The sequence below is a fragment of the Lutra lutra genome, chromosome X (genome assembly GCF_902655055.1).
Source record: "Lutra lutra chromosome X, mLutLut1.2, whole genome shotgun sequence".
In the NCBI taxonomy this organism is placed as follows: Eukaryota; Metazoa; Chordata; class Mammalia; order Carnivora; family Mustelidae; genus Lutra; species Lutra lutra.
The window spans coordinates 56030367-56046865 of record NC_062296.1 but is presented as its reverse complement, the minus strand read 5'-3'; the positions used below and the strand labels follow the sequence as shown (position 1 = coordinate 56046865).

At 42.2% G+C, this 16499-nt stretch overlaps 1 protein-coding gene across 1 annotated transcript in view; it reads right to left on the bottom strand.

Annotated features, from left to right (window-relative positions):
* Positions 1-2182: 2182 nt before the first annotated feature.
* DGKK (diacylglycerol kinase kappa) overlaps positions 2183-16499 on the bottom strand; it is a 166875-nt gene continuing 152558 nt past the window's right edge. The window contains exons 19-28 of the mRNA XM_047715124.1: positions 14129-14225; positions 13746-13853; positions 12982-13095; positions 12511-12645; positions 11068-11228; positions 10378-10519; positions 9272-9358; positions 5264-5374; positions 3751-3874; positions 2183-2434 (exon numbers count right to left, since the gene is read on the bottom strand). Of these exons, the coding sequence (XP_047571080.1) occupies positions 2373-2434; positions 3751-3874; positions 5264-5374; positions 9272-9358; positions 10378-10519; positions 11068-11228; positions 12511-12645; positions 12982-13095; positions 13746-13853; positions 14129-14225 (1141 nt within the window). The 3' untranslated portion in view covers positions 2183-2372. The remainder of the gene's footprint in view (positions 2435-3750; positions 3875-5263; positions 5375-9271; positions 9359-10377; positions 10520-11067; positions 11229-12510; positions 12646-12981; positions 13096-13745; positions 13854-14128; positions 14226-16499) is intronic.

The following is a 16499-nucleotide window of genomic DNA, read 5'->3' as shown; positions in this document are numbered from 1 at the left end:
AAAGCTACCCTCTCCCAGGACTTCCTTCTGTTTCCTAAAATTTGCTCATTTGAAAACATTCCGTTTTGAAAAAGCCTGTTCTGAGAAAAAAACGTAACTTGGTTCCCAACTCTGTGAGTGACTGTGTGTGCAAATGTTAATGCATGCAGCCACAGAGGAGCCAAGTCAGGTTGCAATAGTGACCTTGCTGATTTGATCTAATACCTCCTCCTGGGAAGAAAGTGATGCAGAAAAAGCCAAAGACACAGCAGCAGTACACTTCCCACTCAAATACATACAATAAGTTAACATATTTCTGATGCTTAAATAAGTTTTAAATGTTTTCTCTCATCTTTTTCCATTAACTTTCTTCTCTAGTTGTAGAGCTAGGACTTTTTTGTTTGTTTGACGCAGCAATCAGACGTATGGGGACTATCCCCTTGTTAGTATTTTTCTCCTCACCCCTGCAGAGGTGGAACACAGGTGGCTGGTTTAAGTGGGCTAGGCTGGTGAAGTTCCAGAGTTGAGAACCAGTGCTTGGAGTCTGGATTGTGCACCTCGATGAACCAGCCATTGGACTGAGTCAGGTAATTGAGCACGCTGTTTGTCTAAGAAGTGGGGAGAGGCCAGTTTTCTGGCTTTCTCTTGATAAGTGGGAAGGGACACTTACAAAAGGTATGAGTTGAAGGGGGTGGGGTGGGTATACAAGGCAGACCAGAGAGAATCTCTCTGGACACTAGCATTTGATTAGATTTGCCTGACTGGGTGCAGGCATTCAAAAAATGTGAATTGGGATTTGGAGCAATTTTGACCTACTTTGTTCCCATGAGAAATTTGGAAGAACCATGGGAAATGCAGAGGCTTTCAGCCTCCATTTTCCCAGGCCCAAGTACTTTCTGATCACTCTGAATGCCCCTTTGTACTCAAGGGAAAGGAGCAAGATGGGAGATTCAAAGGTGACTTGAAGACTAACCCAAGAGCCTGTCCAGAAGGCTCAGGCCAAGATGGAGCTTGTGGGGAAGGGCCTAGGCTGTGACTTGTCAGGCAGTCCCTAGCTTAGGCATCTAAGTCACAGAGCTCAAGGCCTGGTTGCTCCATATAGTCTTTACTGGAGAAGGGGACAGCACAGTTTGGGGCAGTTGCTGATGTAGAGTCCAGGACAAATAGAGCAAAAAAGGCAGCATGCCAGCTTAGCCCCCTTCTCTAGGGCGTTGGTATTTTTGTTCCCCCTTCCGTGGCCTGGCTCAGAATTTTACGGTGGGGGAGGGCGTCAGATAGAATCAGCTGGGCTATAGGTAGATCCCGGCCACTTCTAAGACACTGAAAATGCACCAAAAGATTAGAAGCTCCACCAAGAACTAGGGCAGTTGGTAGAGGCATGTATGTGTGTGTAGGGTAATGGGGGTGGGGGATGGGATCAGGGTGGGGAGGGATTCCTGGGTTAGCACAATGAATTATAGGGTCACTTAGAGGTTGAGTTGTATCTTCAGTTCTTAAAAAGAAAAAATATATATATATACACACATCTTTATGTCTCTGTACATAATCTATACTGCAGCACAGCGGCAAAACATTTAGTTAAAAAATCCAGCGAGAATGCAGGCAAACACTCCATGGAGGCATGCAGACTAGGGTCAAGGCAGTAGCAGGGGATCCTATATGGTTGCCATAGAGGTGAGTTCCAATCCATGGGCCCACCCAGCCACCAGAGCACCACCTAGACATGTGCAAAGACATACACGCACACATGGAAAAACACAAAGGGTTTGCAGAGAAAGCAGTTACCATGTCTACAAGAAACGATTTCACATGGTCATTGTAACAGGCAAGTGGACAAGCCCCCAGGACCTAGTTTTCATCTTAATAAGCCAAGCAGAAGAGACCTCCTGAAGTTACAAGTTGCAACTGGCAGGGATTGGGGGAGAAACAACCAAGCCTGGATGTCCTCATCCCTCTCCTTATCTCCCTGAGAGTATTTCTTTCTTTCATTCATTCCCTAGCATCAACAGTTTCTCTGCTTATCAGAGAAAACTGTTCCCAAATTCCCTGAAGAGGTGAACTTTCTTGAATCCTTTGTAGATCCCAGGCCATTCATAATGAGCTCATCCCAGTGAAATACTGTAGTTGCTCAAGATGCACAGAGAAGGAGAACTGAACAAAACAACTCGGAACAAGAATCTTTGGCCAATGAGAAAATGTAAACCTCTAAGGACACCTGATTGAGTCCAGGAAAATGATATTAGTGTGAAGAATTGGAGGATCTTTCTTGGTGGTGCTCATGTTTATTCTGAAATAATTTAGTCTAGCCTATATTGAGGTTTTCAGAGTTTTGTAGTGGAATTCCAAATATTGTGAGTTCTCCTTCCAGCTTTTAAGGACTACAGTTGAATTGATTATGTTGGAGGATCATCATCTTTTGCTTTATCTTCATGACTTCTGTGATGCCACAAACGTCCTTTAGAGAAAAAACAGGAATAGAAATAATGTTAGCATATTGTCAGATACCCAAATGTATGGACCCTAAAGAGAGCCAACAAAGAGTCTGTTAGGAGACAGACTTGTTTGTTCTGATTGTACCAACCATCTCTAAATCATCCAAGAATACCAGCTGTCACCATGTGAGCCAAACACAAATGGGATGAGTTCTCTGAACATGATAATCTGTGGAAATGCTATTGACTCCTTCGGAGTCTTCTGAAAGACTTTGAAATACCATTCCTCCCAACCAGAAGATTCTTAGGAAATCGAACTAGTTGGACCAAACCTGAGCTTGATCCAAGAAATTCTCTCTTGGCATCTGTGCAAATTCTCATTTCCTCAGAAACAAACAGCCACCCTCCATCCCTTTCCCCCCCATGTCCACTGTTGGTATATCTCTCAAGCTTCCAGGTTATCTAGGCCCAAAATTTAGTAGAGATCATTGACATCAGAATTGGTGTAACTGACAACTCTAGGAGAACCTTCTTTTGAGCCCCCCTGACATATCATTTATGCTTAATTCCAACTCCAAAGAAGGGATGGAACCAAAATTAAAAAAATGAAACAGAAAACTTGCATCTCTAGGGATTTACAGATCAGGAAAAACAGTGTTTAGATAAGTCATAGAAACTATTCTTCACCCTGTAGGTGCCTAGCACTGATATCTCAGCCCATCTCAAACTATACTGCTTTCTGGAGCACACACACACACAAAAAGCTTGTAGCTGTATTTGATTGGGAGAGTGATCTAAGTATGACTATTTTGTCATACTTTATCAACCAAGGACATGAATGGGTCAAGCAGAAAAGTGACTGCCTGGTCTCATTTTTCTCTTCAGCTATCAGTATCACAGAGACCACATAGTGTGGTTCTTTCTCAGATTTTTCCCACTGTCCATATCACTTTTTAACTCACACTTTGTCTAAGAGGCTGCTTGGAATTGTCTAAGGTTGGCTCCCAGCCCATCTCCTCCATTACCACCATCTCCATGAACATTTCTTTTTTTTTTTTAAGATTTTATTTATTTATTTGACAGAGATATCACAAGTAGGCGGAGAGGCAGGCAGAGAGAGAGGAGGAAGCAGGCTCCTCGCTGAGCAGAGAGCCCGACGCGGGGCTCAATCCCAGGACCCTGGGATCATGACCTGAGCTGAAGGCAGAGGCCTTAACCCACTGAGCCACCCTGGCGCCCCTCCATGAACATTTCTAATGTGAGCTCTAGGTCCCTGGGAGGTACCTGGTTGCTGGGGAAGTCTTCATGACCACTATGCCTGTGGAATGGGAACACTTACCAATAAAACCCTGGACTCCTTGGCCTGATTTAGGCTTGTCTTCCTCTTCTAGCTTCTTCTTCCCCAACTTGGGGAACTTAACTTTCATTCTGGTGCTTCTACTGTCAGTGTCTGAAGATTTTTCCTGGAAAACCAGAGCAAAAGGAAGGTCAGAATTAGTTGCCTAACATTGAGAAACAATTCCTAGAGGCCTGGTAAATTGGTGAACAAGGATGGCTGCATAAAGCAGAGAGATGTGCTATCCATCCAAATGTGGGAGACTAGTCCCTTGCCCTACGAGGGCATATGATCTTTACCAAGATCCCACTCTGTGCCGGTTCCTTGCCAAATACTTTAATAATTATTCTCATATAAGCCCCCAAACAACCTTGCAAAGTGGCTATTATCATCCCTATTTTAGAAATGAGGAAGCAATGGCTTGGAGAGGTAAAATATTTTGCCTGAGGCCATGTGGCTAGGGATTGGAAGGATGAGATTGCTAGGACCACTGCTAGCTCGTATGGCACCTCTGCACGAATTAGAAAAAAAAAAAGCAATATGGTTTGATGAGCTAAAGCAAACTTCCTTGGTCAAGTACCTTCACATAGAGAAGAACCTGCCTCACAGGCCACCTTCTTCCCTGTCTGGAATGCAAAGAGGGTTCTCCCCACATAACTCTTAATTATGAATGTGGGTTCTCTAATCTACAGATCATGTGGGCTCTTTAATTCCAGCTTAGCCTCCCAGCCCTCTCATTCCTGCTAAAGTGTGCTTATTTCACCACTGATCTTAGTAAAGCATAATTCCCAGGTTAACTTTGTTGCCAGAAAGTCCAGCCAAACACTTTCCAAGAAACATTGGGACTTTTATCTTTTCAAGATATTTATACCTCCAATCCTCTCCATTAGAGAGAGTATAAACCTGTCCTCCAACTCTTCCTGATCTGACTCTCCAAAAATGACAGTATCCCCACAGTTATACTGCAGCCACTCCTGCCATGCTTGATTTTCTTTTAAACCACACACCTGCTAAGGGAAGGCACTGAACCTGCTATCCTCCCAGAGTGGGAGGGACAGGAATCAGCAGAGAGAAGTGTTTTAACCACTCACATGGCCCAGGCACCAACCATTTAGAACAGATGTTGGCTGCAAACAACTGGTATTGGCCATAATGGTATGTGCCAGATGAAATCCAGTTCCTAGTAGCAGGTATTGGGCAGGGAGGGGGAATTGTGACCAGAGGACAGTATAGAAAAAACCAATCTTGCTTATTCTTTCCCAATCATCTCCTGCCACAGAGTAGCTCTTCTTTTGTTTTTTTTTTTCCCCATGGTCATCTAATTTTTCAATGTGCTTTCTACCATGTCCTCTCTGCCTATGATGAGGAGATGGGAGGAGGGCATTCCTTCAAGCTCAAGCTGAAAGCCACTACTGGACACCTTCTGCTACATCAGTCACTGTGTCCTGGCCCACACTGGAAGGAACCAAGGAAGAAGACCTCTTCCTCTTTATTTCCTAATCCCCAGTTAACACACCTCTGAAACAAGGATTGAATTCATCCAGTCAATCTCGGATAGCTTTTCAAGCTCCTTATTCATGGTTTCCAGGGCAGTTTGAAGTGTGGCCTCATCCTCAGCATTTCTCAGCTGGTAAAGACAAGAAAAAGAGTGAGTATCCAATGCCCAACACCTTGCCCTCATAAAGTCTGGCTCTCTCCCACACTCCCAGGCCACCATGCTAGTGGCCACGAGACCACAGAGTGCCAACTTGTATCTCCTTTGGCCATGGGATTAGTGAAAGGTATAGCTACCTCTTTACTTTCTCAATAGGGAGATCTAGGAAATAACCATATTGTGGTAATTTCCTTGGGGCTGGGCATGCTCACAGTCTGGCAAGCAGAGAGGCCTTTGACCAGTATCAATGATCACTTGAGTTATACCCCTACAGCTCAGGGTCCAGAACAAGGGTCTTACCCCTGACCCTCAAGTCCCCAGAGACACCTAATTGTCCCCCTAAATAACAGCTACCAGTTTCTAGTACATGCTGTATACCAGGCATTTTGCATACATGATATCATTCTATCTTCCCAATAACTTTATAATACTATTCTCATTTTATAGACAAGAAAACAGACTCAAAGAAGTTTGGTGCTCAATATCATGTGGCTAGATAGAACCTCAGATCTGTTTAACTCTATAGCCCACCCTATATACCACAGTGCCCACCCAGGAAAGATATGTGAGGTGTTTAGATGCTGGGGGAAATCTTTATTATACAGTTACCATAATTTAAAGGCTCCTTTGTGAAGTAAGGAGAAGGCTAGATAGAGATTGGCTTAAATTTTCCCTTTTTGGCAAAGAGGGTCTGCCTCCCCAAGCTGTGTTTCTCTCTTATCTCTCTATCATCTATCTATCATCTATTTATCTATCTATTAATTTTAAAAGATTTTATTTGTCAAAAAGAGATAATATATATATATATATATATATATATATATATATAGAGAGAGAGAGAGAGAGAGAGAGAGAGAGCGAGCGCACAAGCAGGAGAAGCAGGCTTTCTGCCAAGCAAGGAGCCCGATGTGGGACTTGATCCCAGGACCCTGGAATCATGACCTGAGCCGAAGGCAGATACTTAACCAACTGAGCCACCCAGGTGTCCCCCAAGCTGTGCTTTAGCAACCCTAGCTAGTCTCTCTTTGTAATTTAGAAATGTGATCCAGATGGCTTGTCTTACAGGTTCAGGAAACAAAGCTTAAGCATTCCCTAATAATCCCCATAACCCACAGGATGAACTCTGTACAGTCCATGTGAGAATTAAAATGAATTCTTCTGGGACCATCTTCCAACTCAGAAGAACCAAGTCCTAGACCAGCAACATAGCTGAGATAGTTATGTTCCATTAAATGGTGAGCTGAGAGAACAGATGCATGTTGCTATCATCAGCCCTGACATACTTTCCAGCCCACCTAACTTGGCCTCACCTCTCCTCCCTGTCATATACTTTACTTTCAATCTGGCACTCATGTGGCTTCTAGCTGTGCATGGGCCACTTGATGCTCCAGCCATAAATGGAGTGTTGCCAACTATCACAAAATGGATGGCAGATAAATAGGTGGGGGATGGGGTTGGAGATTATGGTCAATCAGAATGGGATATGAGAGAGAAACAAGTCAGTGCTGACAAATAATCTTTTGCTTTACAACTAATGATTTAAGACAGTACAGAGTATCTCAGATGCACAGAACATGTGTGTGCACATGGAGGTAAGATGGAGGATAGCACATGTCAGGTAGAAATGGCTATCACTTCAAGGTAAGGGAGAAAGGGGAAGGTAGAAATGGCTATCACTTCAAGGTAAGGGAGAAAGGGCATACTTACCAGCAATGCTCAAAAGGGGTTTGGTAGTCAAACCCAAAGCCACATATGAGAAAGAAGGATTTAGAGCCCTGGAAAATCATTTATAATCATAATAGGAGAAAAAAAATGGCTTCCCAATGACTTCCTGTTTAGCATACAGGGACTCAGGCTTTGAAAAATTCTAGGTGGTGGGTTTGAGTCTCATGCTCTATTCTCGTATCCTTCTGGCTCTATAGGAGACCTTGTTCAGGACTCTCTGAGGTAATTGTGTGAACTGACTCAGAGGACTTCATTGCTTATTTCTTGGTTTCTGTTCTAACACATCACTGGCCATAGTATAAGTGAGGTTTCCAAATAAAGAAAGTGGCGGTTACTGGGTGGGATTTACTTCATCATAAATCTACATCCCTCTGACACTGAGCTGCTTACTGCCCTCCTTCTTCAAGGGGAAGAATAAGAACACCAAAATGAAATAAGCTTTATTTCCATGCCACCTCTGATGTAGCCTTTTTGGAGATACATGATCTTTCTTAGCTGCTGCCTGCCCCTGGTCTCATTTGGATGTGTGTATGTATGTGGGGGTCCTTATCATAACCTGTATTAAGTGTTGTATATGCTCAATTTGGGTTGTTGGCTGGCACAAACCAACTTTCATGCCATGAGCTTCAAGAAAGCCTGAATGGCAATGAGAGGCCAAGATCTCATATTTCCTGCTGTTTGGATTGCAAGGCGACTGAGCTCTGCCTATATATAGAAGGTACTTGTGTTGTTGTTGTTTAAGGCTGAAAGATTCTAGCTTGGGGCTCAGATGCTGGGAAGGCCTGGCCTGATTGCTTTAGCCACTTTGCTGCCTGTGCAGTGTGCCAATTAGATGTGCAAATGGAAAAGGGGAAGTGGATGCTCTTCTTGCAATATCAACTCAGACACCCCTCTTCAAATAAACCTTAATTAGATGAGAGGCAAGAACAGCACCTGCCTCAGGGCTTTAGCAGCCAACCTAAAAGTAGGGTGGTCACAATCAGTTGATTCATCAGAGCACACTCGTCAAGTGTGCCTATAGGGTTTGCATTATGAGAACCATTCAACTATTCTTGTAGCTCAAAAACTGAGCTTCAGTCCACTTTCCCTAACATGAATACAATCTACCATGTATCAGGCTGCTACTAGTGCCAGGCCAGCTATGCACTTAATATACAATAGTTAGTTTAATTCTCACAACAACCTGGAGAGGTAGAGATTACAATTACTATTTCATAGATAAAGAAACCAAGACCCAGAGGTGTGAGGTTGCTTCACACAGCTAGTGTTAAGGATTCAATTGTGTCCCCACCACAAGAAAGATATGTTGAAATTCTAGCCCTCAGTACCTCAGAATATGATCTTATTTGGAAATGCCATCATTGCTGATGCCATACTCCATACTGGTGTAGGGTAGGTACCTGATCCAGTATGACTGGTTTCCTTATAAGAAGATGGTCATGTGAAGACAGAGACACATGGAGAATACCATGTAAAGATGGAGGATTGGAGTAATGCATCTACAAGCCAAGGAGCACCAAAGATGGCTGGCAAGTCACCAGAAGTTAGAAAAGGCAAGGAAGGATTTGCCTACAGGTTTCAGAGGGAATATGACCCTGATGACATGTTGATTTCAGCTTCTAGCCTCCAAAACTGTGAGGCAATAAATTTCTGTTGTTTAAGGTTACCAAGGTTTCAGCACTTTCTTAGAGCAACCTTATGAAATGAATGGAATTAGTGAGTGGCAGATTGGAGATTTGAACTTAGTGCTTCCCACTAGTCTATATTGTCTTCCCATATGGTGACAGAGGTATATGGAAACTTGGGAGATATAGAGCAGCTCAAAAGAGTTCACTCCCTTCTACTGAACCTGTGTGAAGTATAATGAGAACACCCTACTTTTGATTGACCTGTTCTGGACCCAGGAGACATTTACCAAAGGAGAGGGAGAGACTTTTCTTCAAGGATATGGTAGTCACTATGGATTAGCATAATGGTGAGTTGACACAATAACAACCCTGGGTGAGGATGACAAACAGGGACTACCCGGTAAGCACCTGGCCAAAATGTTCTACATGTCTTCCAACACCCTAGAACCAAGCATAGACCATAACCATGTTCAGATGGAACACTTTGCCCTCCCTCATTCCAACCCCCTCCACTCACCAAGTTTTCATCCAGGAAAGCTTTGGTGTCATCGTAGAGCCCTTTAAGACTAAATATAACATCTACTGCATCATTTCTGCTTAGAGTCTGAGAGAAGAAAGGAAAAGAAAGGAAGGGAAAGGACAAAGACAGAGGAGTTGTTGGTTAGTAAGCATGCAGCTGGCTTTTCTGTAGGAAGGTAGGAGCAGGCTAGTAGGATGTGGCCATAGGTGAAAAAGTAATATTCAAAATATAGCACAACTAGTACAGCATGGACATCAGCCAATCAGAACTGACATAACCAGAGCTGTCTACTACTGGTACAGCTGTATTTGTGTGTCCTACAAAGTGGTGCAGCACACCTTGGCATTTGGCACCATTGATTGACTGCAGTGGATGTAGTAAAATAGGAAATAAGTAAACCAGAGAGTAAATCTGAGGCTACTTGTTGCTGCTACACTAAAACCTCCTTTCCCATGGGAGGTGGGATTAGGCCCAACCACCCTTTTCAAAACTCTGGGCTTTGAGCTCCAGGCCTCCACCAACTAAGTCTGGTTGAAAATAAATAGGCAATCCATGTTTTAGGCGGCCTTGATCCTATATGTGGCTCTTTTGTATTGTTTGTCTACCACTAAACTTACTTTTTTAAAAGAATCACTTAAATTTTCTGGCAGTGGGTAAAGTCATGGGTCAGCACATTTAACATCAAATATCCCAATCTGGAAATTTCCCTCAAGAGGGAAACCAAGGCAGCCTGGAGCTCGGGTTTCTATGGCAGGCATCACCATAAGAGTTTATACAGGGATCCACTTGGGATGAGGAAGTGCCAATGCCAAGTTTCTCTCTATCCATTGGCTATTTCTCCCAAGAGGCCAGTATTGTTGATAGCTCTCAGGAAAAGGGCTAGCTCTCAGGCTGATGAAATCTGCTATGGAATTTCTCCAGTAGCCACTTTCATCTGTAACAAGTTAAGGAATACCTCTATTCCCTGTCTATTCTATCGATCAGTTTCCTGCCATATCATTTGCCCAGTTTCTCCACCCAGCCTCTGGCTCACTTTTCTTCACTTTCATCCCCCTTCCTACTTGGTTTGACTCTTTTTCTTCATCTGCCCCTTCCTTTATTACCTCATTGGGAATGCAGGAAGCTGCACCTGCCTCATTGCCACTATCTTGGCTGTAAAATATATCATTCAGGATGTTAGCACTGGCATTCACAGAATCCATGAGAACAGACACATGCTGGTGGACCTTACTCAGGTCAGTAAGTCTGTAATAAAGCAAGAACAGATAAACGGGTCTGGAAATTTTAAAAAATCTTCTGGCTTGGGGTGCTGGAGATGGTTGAGATGAAGGTAGAAACGAGAGCCCTGGGTACCTGGGTTGGGTAGCTAACTACACCAGAAAATGTTTCTGATCTTTTCTAAGTATTTGTCTTTGTCCATCCTTATGTCACCTGAATTAGATATCGGGTACTTTGGGAGAGTGGGAGGCCAGGCTAGAGAAGGGAAGCTGACTCCAAGAACTCTGAGGCCCTCTTGATATTTAAGGACAAGGATAAATATTCTTAGTCCTCTGGGTTTGGGGCATCAGGAGATCAAATTCACCTCTGGGGCTAAAGGAAGAGGTTCAAACTGGCTTATTGCTGAGCACAAAGACTATTCCTCCCTGGATCATCAGGGTCCCTGCCAATCTTCAGAGCTCTGGGAAAGACTCCTTTCTGAGGCCAGGCTCCCTAGGAGCCAACAGACACAGGTTAGCTTCTTCTCCCTAACTGTTCTTGGGATTCCCACCCTGTATCTGGGCCAGTCCGCTTACCTGCTGATGAGGTTTTCTGCAAGTCGAGCTAAGTGCTGCATTTGGGCATATTCCTCATCAGAGAGGCTATCCTGAGATTCCTGGGAGTCCAGATGAGGTTGAGAGGCAGCTTGAATTTCACCATGCTTGCACTCCCACATTTTCATTGAGTTCTCAAAGTCCTAAAAATGAAGATAGTGGCAGATCCTGATGATCACTATAGCTTAGAGGGTACTTGACAAATCTGTTTGTGAGTCTGATATTTGTGGGGATAATGGGTAAAGGAGAGAGTGACCCCACTCATTCTTCTATACACTCATCTACACACCTCCACATCTATCCTTCATTTTATTCACTGTCCCTTTCTTACTAGGCACTGTTAATTTTTATTGTTACTGTGATGTGTCTTGGGATCACATGCTTCAGTCAGATAGATGTTAACCTTCTAGAAGCTCCTATATGAGAGTATCATAATCATAAGACAATGGTGCATCTTTCATGTTCCTTTCTTTCCCAAATCTAGGCCATATGTTATGATGGATTTTTAAAAAAGATTTTATTTATTTATTTATTTACTTATTTATTTATTTATTTATTTAAGAGAGAGAGAAGTGAGCAGGGAAAGTGGGGGCAGAGGGAGAGATAGGAAAGGTAGAAGCAGATGTCCTGCTGAGTGTGCAGCCTGACGTGGGGCTTGATCCCAGGACCCCAGGATCACAACCTAAGTCAAAGGCAGCTGCTCAGCAAACTGAGCCACCCAGGTGCTCCTGTTGTGATGGACTCTAGAGCCAGACATACGTAGTTTAATTTTGAATTGTGCTTCTGTCACTCACTGGTTGTGTGATTTTTAGCACACATTATTTAACCTCTGGTTTTCATTTTCCTCACCTGTAAAATAGGCACAAGAGTATCTACCTCACAGGATTGGTGGGAGGACCTACTTGAGAGAATACATGTGCCCGGCACAAAGTAGGCTGTTTGTAAACCAGACTTCCCCTCCCTTCTCTATTGTTATTTCTATGGATAGTTCATGGGTCAGAGTGGAAGAAAGGCTCCAGGTACTGAACATCTGATCAATAATGGCTTCTTTCTAGCTTTAGATGGTTTGACTGCAGTAGATGGCATTTGCAAATGCAGCATTTTCAATCTTAGAGGAACTTAAAGACCATATTCAATGAAGAATCTCTTGTTGAAGGAGATCTCTCCATAGCTATTTGAGGCATTTAGTTCTCTGTGCAGTGGTGGGAGAGGAACAACTTTGTCCAAAGCCAAAGGAGAGAATTTCTTGTCTCACTGTCTTGGATAGTGGTTTGCAAATGTCTGTATATAACAGAATGTCTCAGAGAGCTAATTGACAAATGCAATTCCCAAGAACTACCCATCCCCATTCTGATTCAGTGTGTCTGGTGTGGGAAGTGACAGCTATAGAGGAGACAATAAAAGAGAAAGGTGAGACTTTCTTACCCGATCTCTGGTCAACATTTGGGCAGCATTCTTGTATCTAATCTTGATAAGGCCTGGCCTCTGAATCCAGGCCTCTCCATCCACCTGCACTGGGATACCTTCTTCACCATCAATGGTTATCATCACCTCATGGCACTGCCAGAGAAGAGGGAGCATGGGGGAGAAAAATGAGGCCACTACTACAGATCAATATGATAATCTCACAGTAATGGCCTTAATGTGTATCTGAAGCAGGACTGGCATGGATGTGAATCAGATTATCTCAGGGAAAAACACCTGTTTCCTATGGGATTTTTGCTCCTTTTGGACCCTATAACTTCTGTCTCCAACCTTAGCCAGCATGCTTACCACCCACCATATAACCTCTCCACCCTGGCACTCTTAGACCCCGTTATTTTGTGGGACTACTCCACATCCTAAGTTGTAGCTCAAAGCCCAACCTTTTCTGGTGCCCACCCAACCCTTGCCTACCTGGGCGATGCGATGATGATGCAGGTTAATGATACGGGACATTGCCATTTGTACAGAACCAAAGATAGCCACTACCTCCAGCTTCCCATCATCTATTGCAGGAGCCTCATATTCCTGAGGAGGGAAAACTGTGTCACATATCCCACCTTTGAGAAACCACACCCTGACTATCACAAGCACACATGCTGTGAAGGCTCCTGGTTAGAATTTTTCTAGCTCATGAAGAATGGAAAAACTACGTATTAAAAGGGGAAAGGTGAGGTCAGGAAACCAATCTGGGAAAAGGGCACCAAGATCATAGTTCTTTAACCTCTTTTGAGATTACAACTCTTAGCTTGTTCCTCCCTGTCCAATCTAGCATCATAAATCCCCAAGGCCAGTCCCACTGTCCTCATGATCTTCTTGGGTGAGCTCAGAAGAAAGGAGTCATGGCCAATTTCCCAGGTGGTTTTATTGACAGAACTCCTTGGAGAAAAGAGAAAACTTTTAAGGATCTTTCAGTCTTGAGGAATAGAAAATTCAAAGTCTAGGCAACACCTAAGAATTGATCTGATCCTGAGGTCTTTGGTTGTTGATTCTTGTGTTCTGGGATTGTAATTGCCTTTAAAAAAACCCTGATCACATAACTGAGCTAATAAATGTCCCCAGTCTATCTCCTATTCCCCCACTGTCTACTTTCTATACCAGTCATTCCAGCTACCCTTTCTGAGAGACCTTAGAGGGGTCAAGCCTTTTTCCTTCCCTGTTCCTTGTTCCATACTCACTGCAGTTGCTGTGCTGCTTCCCCAAAAGTTGACACCTCCAGCATAGCTGGTAATGTTGAGCACTACAATGCCCTGCAGGTTTGGCAACGAGATAGCTTCTCCATCACACTGAAAGAAAAGTGTAGTTCTCATTGGTTGGCCGTTCAGATACCAATGCAGAGGGACATTTACAGAGATGGGGGAAGAGCTCTGTTTTATCTTCATGTTATCATTTTCTTATCCATAAAATGGAAATCTGTCTTTATGCCTTCCTCCCATAAGCTGTGAGGGAAGATCAGAGTTAAAGCTTGGGGAGAACCAAAGATAAAGGGAAAAGCTGATTCCCAAAGTAATGAGATTTCCTTTCTACATGTCTAGGAAGTACTGCCCTCTTTTCCACTCACCTCCAGGTGTACTCGTTCTTCTAGTTTCCTGTAAGAGCGATGGAAAAGTTCCTTGCTCCCCAGAAGGCCATACCACATCTTGTTCTTAAAGCGGCTACTATAGGGAGGTAAGGGTAGAGAAAGGTAGTCAGAAGATGAATAATATAAATGAAGAAAAGCAAGAGGAAACACCATCTTTTTCCTCAAGTGCCTTCCTTTCTAAAAAAAAGTTTTTTTTTTTTTCAATTTCGGTAGAATTAACATACAGCGTTTTATTAGTTTCAGGTGTACAATACAGTGATTTAACAATTCTACACATTACTCAGTGCTCATCATGACAAGTGCACTCTTTAACCCCATCACCTATTATACTCATCCCCTCTGGTAACCATCAATTTATTCTCTATACTTAAGAGTTTATTTTTTGGTTTGTCTATTTTCTCTTTGTTCATTTGTTTTGTTTCTTAAATTCCACATATAAATGAAATCATATGGTATTTGTCTTTCTCTCAGTTATTTCATTTAGTATTATACACTTTAGATTCAACCATGTTGTTGCAAATGGTGAGATTTTGTTATTTTTATGGCTGAGTAATATTCCATTGTATATCTATGGAATGGATATCTTTATCCATTCATCTAAGAATGGACACTTGGGTTGCTTCCATATCTTGGCTATTGTAAATAATGTTGCAATAAACAGAAGGATACATATATCTTTTTGATTTAGTGTTTTCATTTTCTTTGGGTAAATAGCCAGAGTGGAATTACTAGATTATATGATAATTCTATGTTTAATTTTTTGAGGAAACTCTATATTGTTTTCCAGAGTGGTTGCACCAGCTTGCCTTCCCAACAGTGAAAGAGGGCTCCTTTCTCCACATCCTTGCCAACACTTGTTTCTTGTGTTTTTGATTGTAGCCATTCAGATAAGTGTGAGACATTATCTCATTGATGTTTTGATATGCATTTCCCTGATGATTAGTGTGATACCGAGCATCTTTTCATGTATCTGTTGGCCATCTGTATGTGTTCTTTGGAGAAATGTCTGTTCACATCTTCTGCCCATTTTAACTGGATTATTTGTTTTTCTGGTGATGAACTGCATAAATTCTTTATATTTTGGATACCAACCCTTATTGGATATATCATTTGCAAATATCTTCTTCCATTGAGTAGATTATCTTTTTGTTTTGCTAATTGTTTCCTTTGTTGTGCAAAAGCTTTTTATTTTGATGTAGTCCCAAAGGTTTATTTTTCCTTTTTTTTTTCCTTGCCAGAGGAGACATATCTAGAAAAATGTTGTTACAGCCTATGTCAGAGAAATTACTGCTTGAGCTCTCTTCTAGGATATTTATGGTTTCAGGTCTCATACTTAGGTCCTTAATCCATTTTGAGTTTATTTTTATGTATGGTGTAAGAAAGTGGTCCAGTTTCATTCTTTTGCGTGTAGCTGTCCAGTTTTTCCAACATCATTTGTTGAAGAGACATTTCCTATTGCATATTTATGCCTCCTTTGTTGTAGATTAATTGACTATATAATCATAGGTTTATTTCTGGACTCTCTATTATGTTCCATTGATCTATGTGTCTATATTTGTGCCAGTACCATCTTCAAGTGCCTTCTTATAGAGAGGAGTCATGTCAAATGGTAACTGGACACAAGAAGGGATGCTAGGGTAATGTAACTTGAATCCGTATGCAAATACCTATTGAAATGGGTTCCTGACCCTCTGGAAACCTCAGGATCACCTCAGTTTGTTGCTTTTCCTTGATTCTGATATCAGCTCAGACTTGGAAGACACAGGCTATATTCAGAAAGCAAATTCTTAAACTATGAGCATAACTGGTTTATACACACTAGCTAGTCTGGCAAGTGCCATTCCAGGAGCATAAAATTTCAGCTGCTTGGGATCAATTTCATTTGAAGCATATGACTCTTATACTGCAATATATTTGAAACTTAACTCTTCTGGCAAAGTGAAAGGATTTTTCAAGACCTGTATGTTAAACAAGTGCCATAGAATAGAGCTAAGTATATAAGGTAGATTGTAGAGGAGCCAGTAGAGGGAATATGGGACAGGCAAAGGATGTCAGGAGACTTAGGGTGGAGGTGGGAAGGTCAGGGTTCTACTGACTTAAGATCTCTGATAAAAACAGGCAGGGGCTTACAATCATTATAGAGTTTGGATAGAGTTTACTATGAGTTTTTTTTTTTACAATTTTAATCCTTTTACTGATATTAAATCAGATGTATGTATATTTTAATAAATACAGTACATAATCATTCTTTGTTATTCTTGTATAGTATTCCAGACCTTAAGCTTTTATGCCTGATTATGATGTGGATGCCTAAAAATAGTAATAGAAGTGTTGTATTTTATAGTTACTA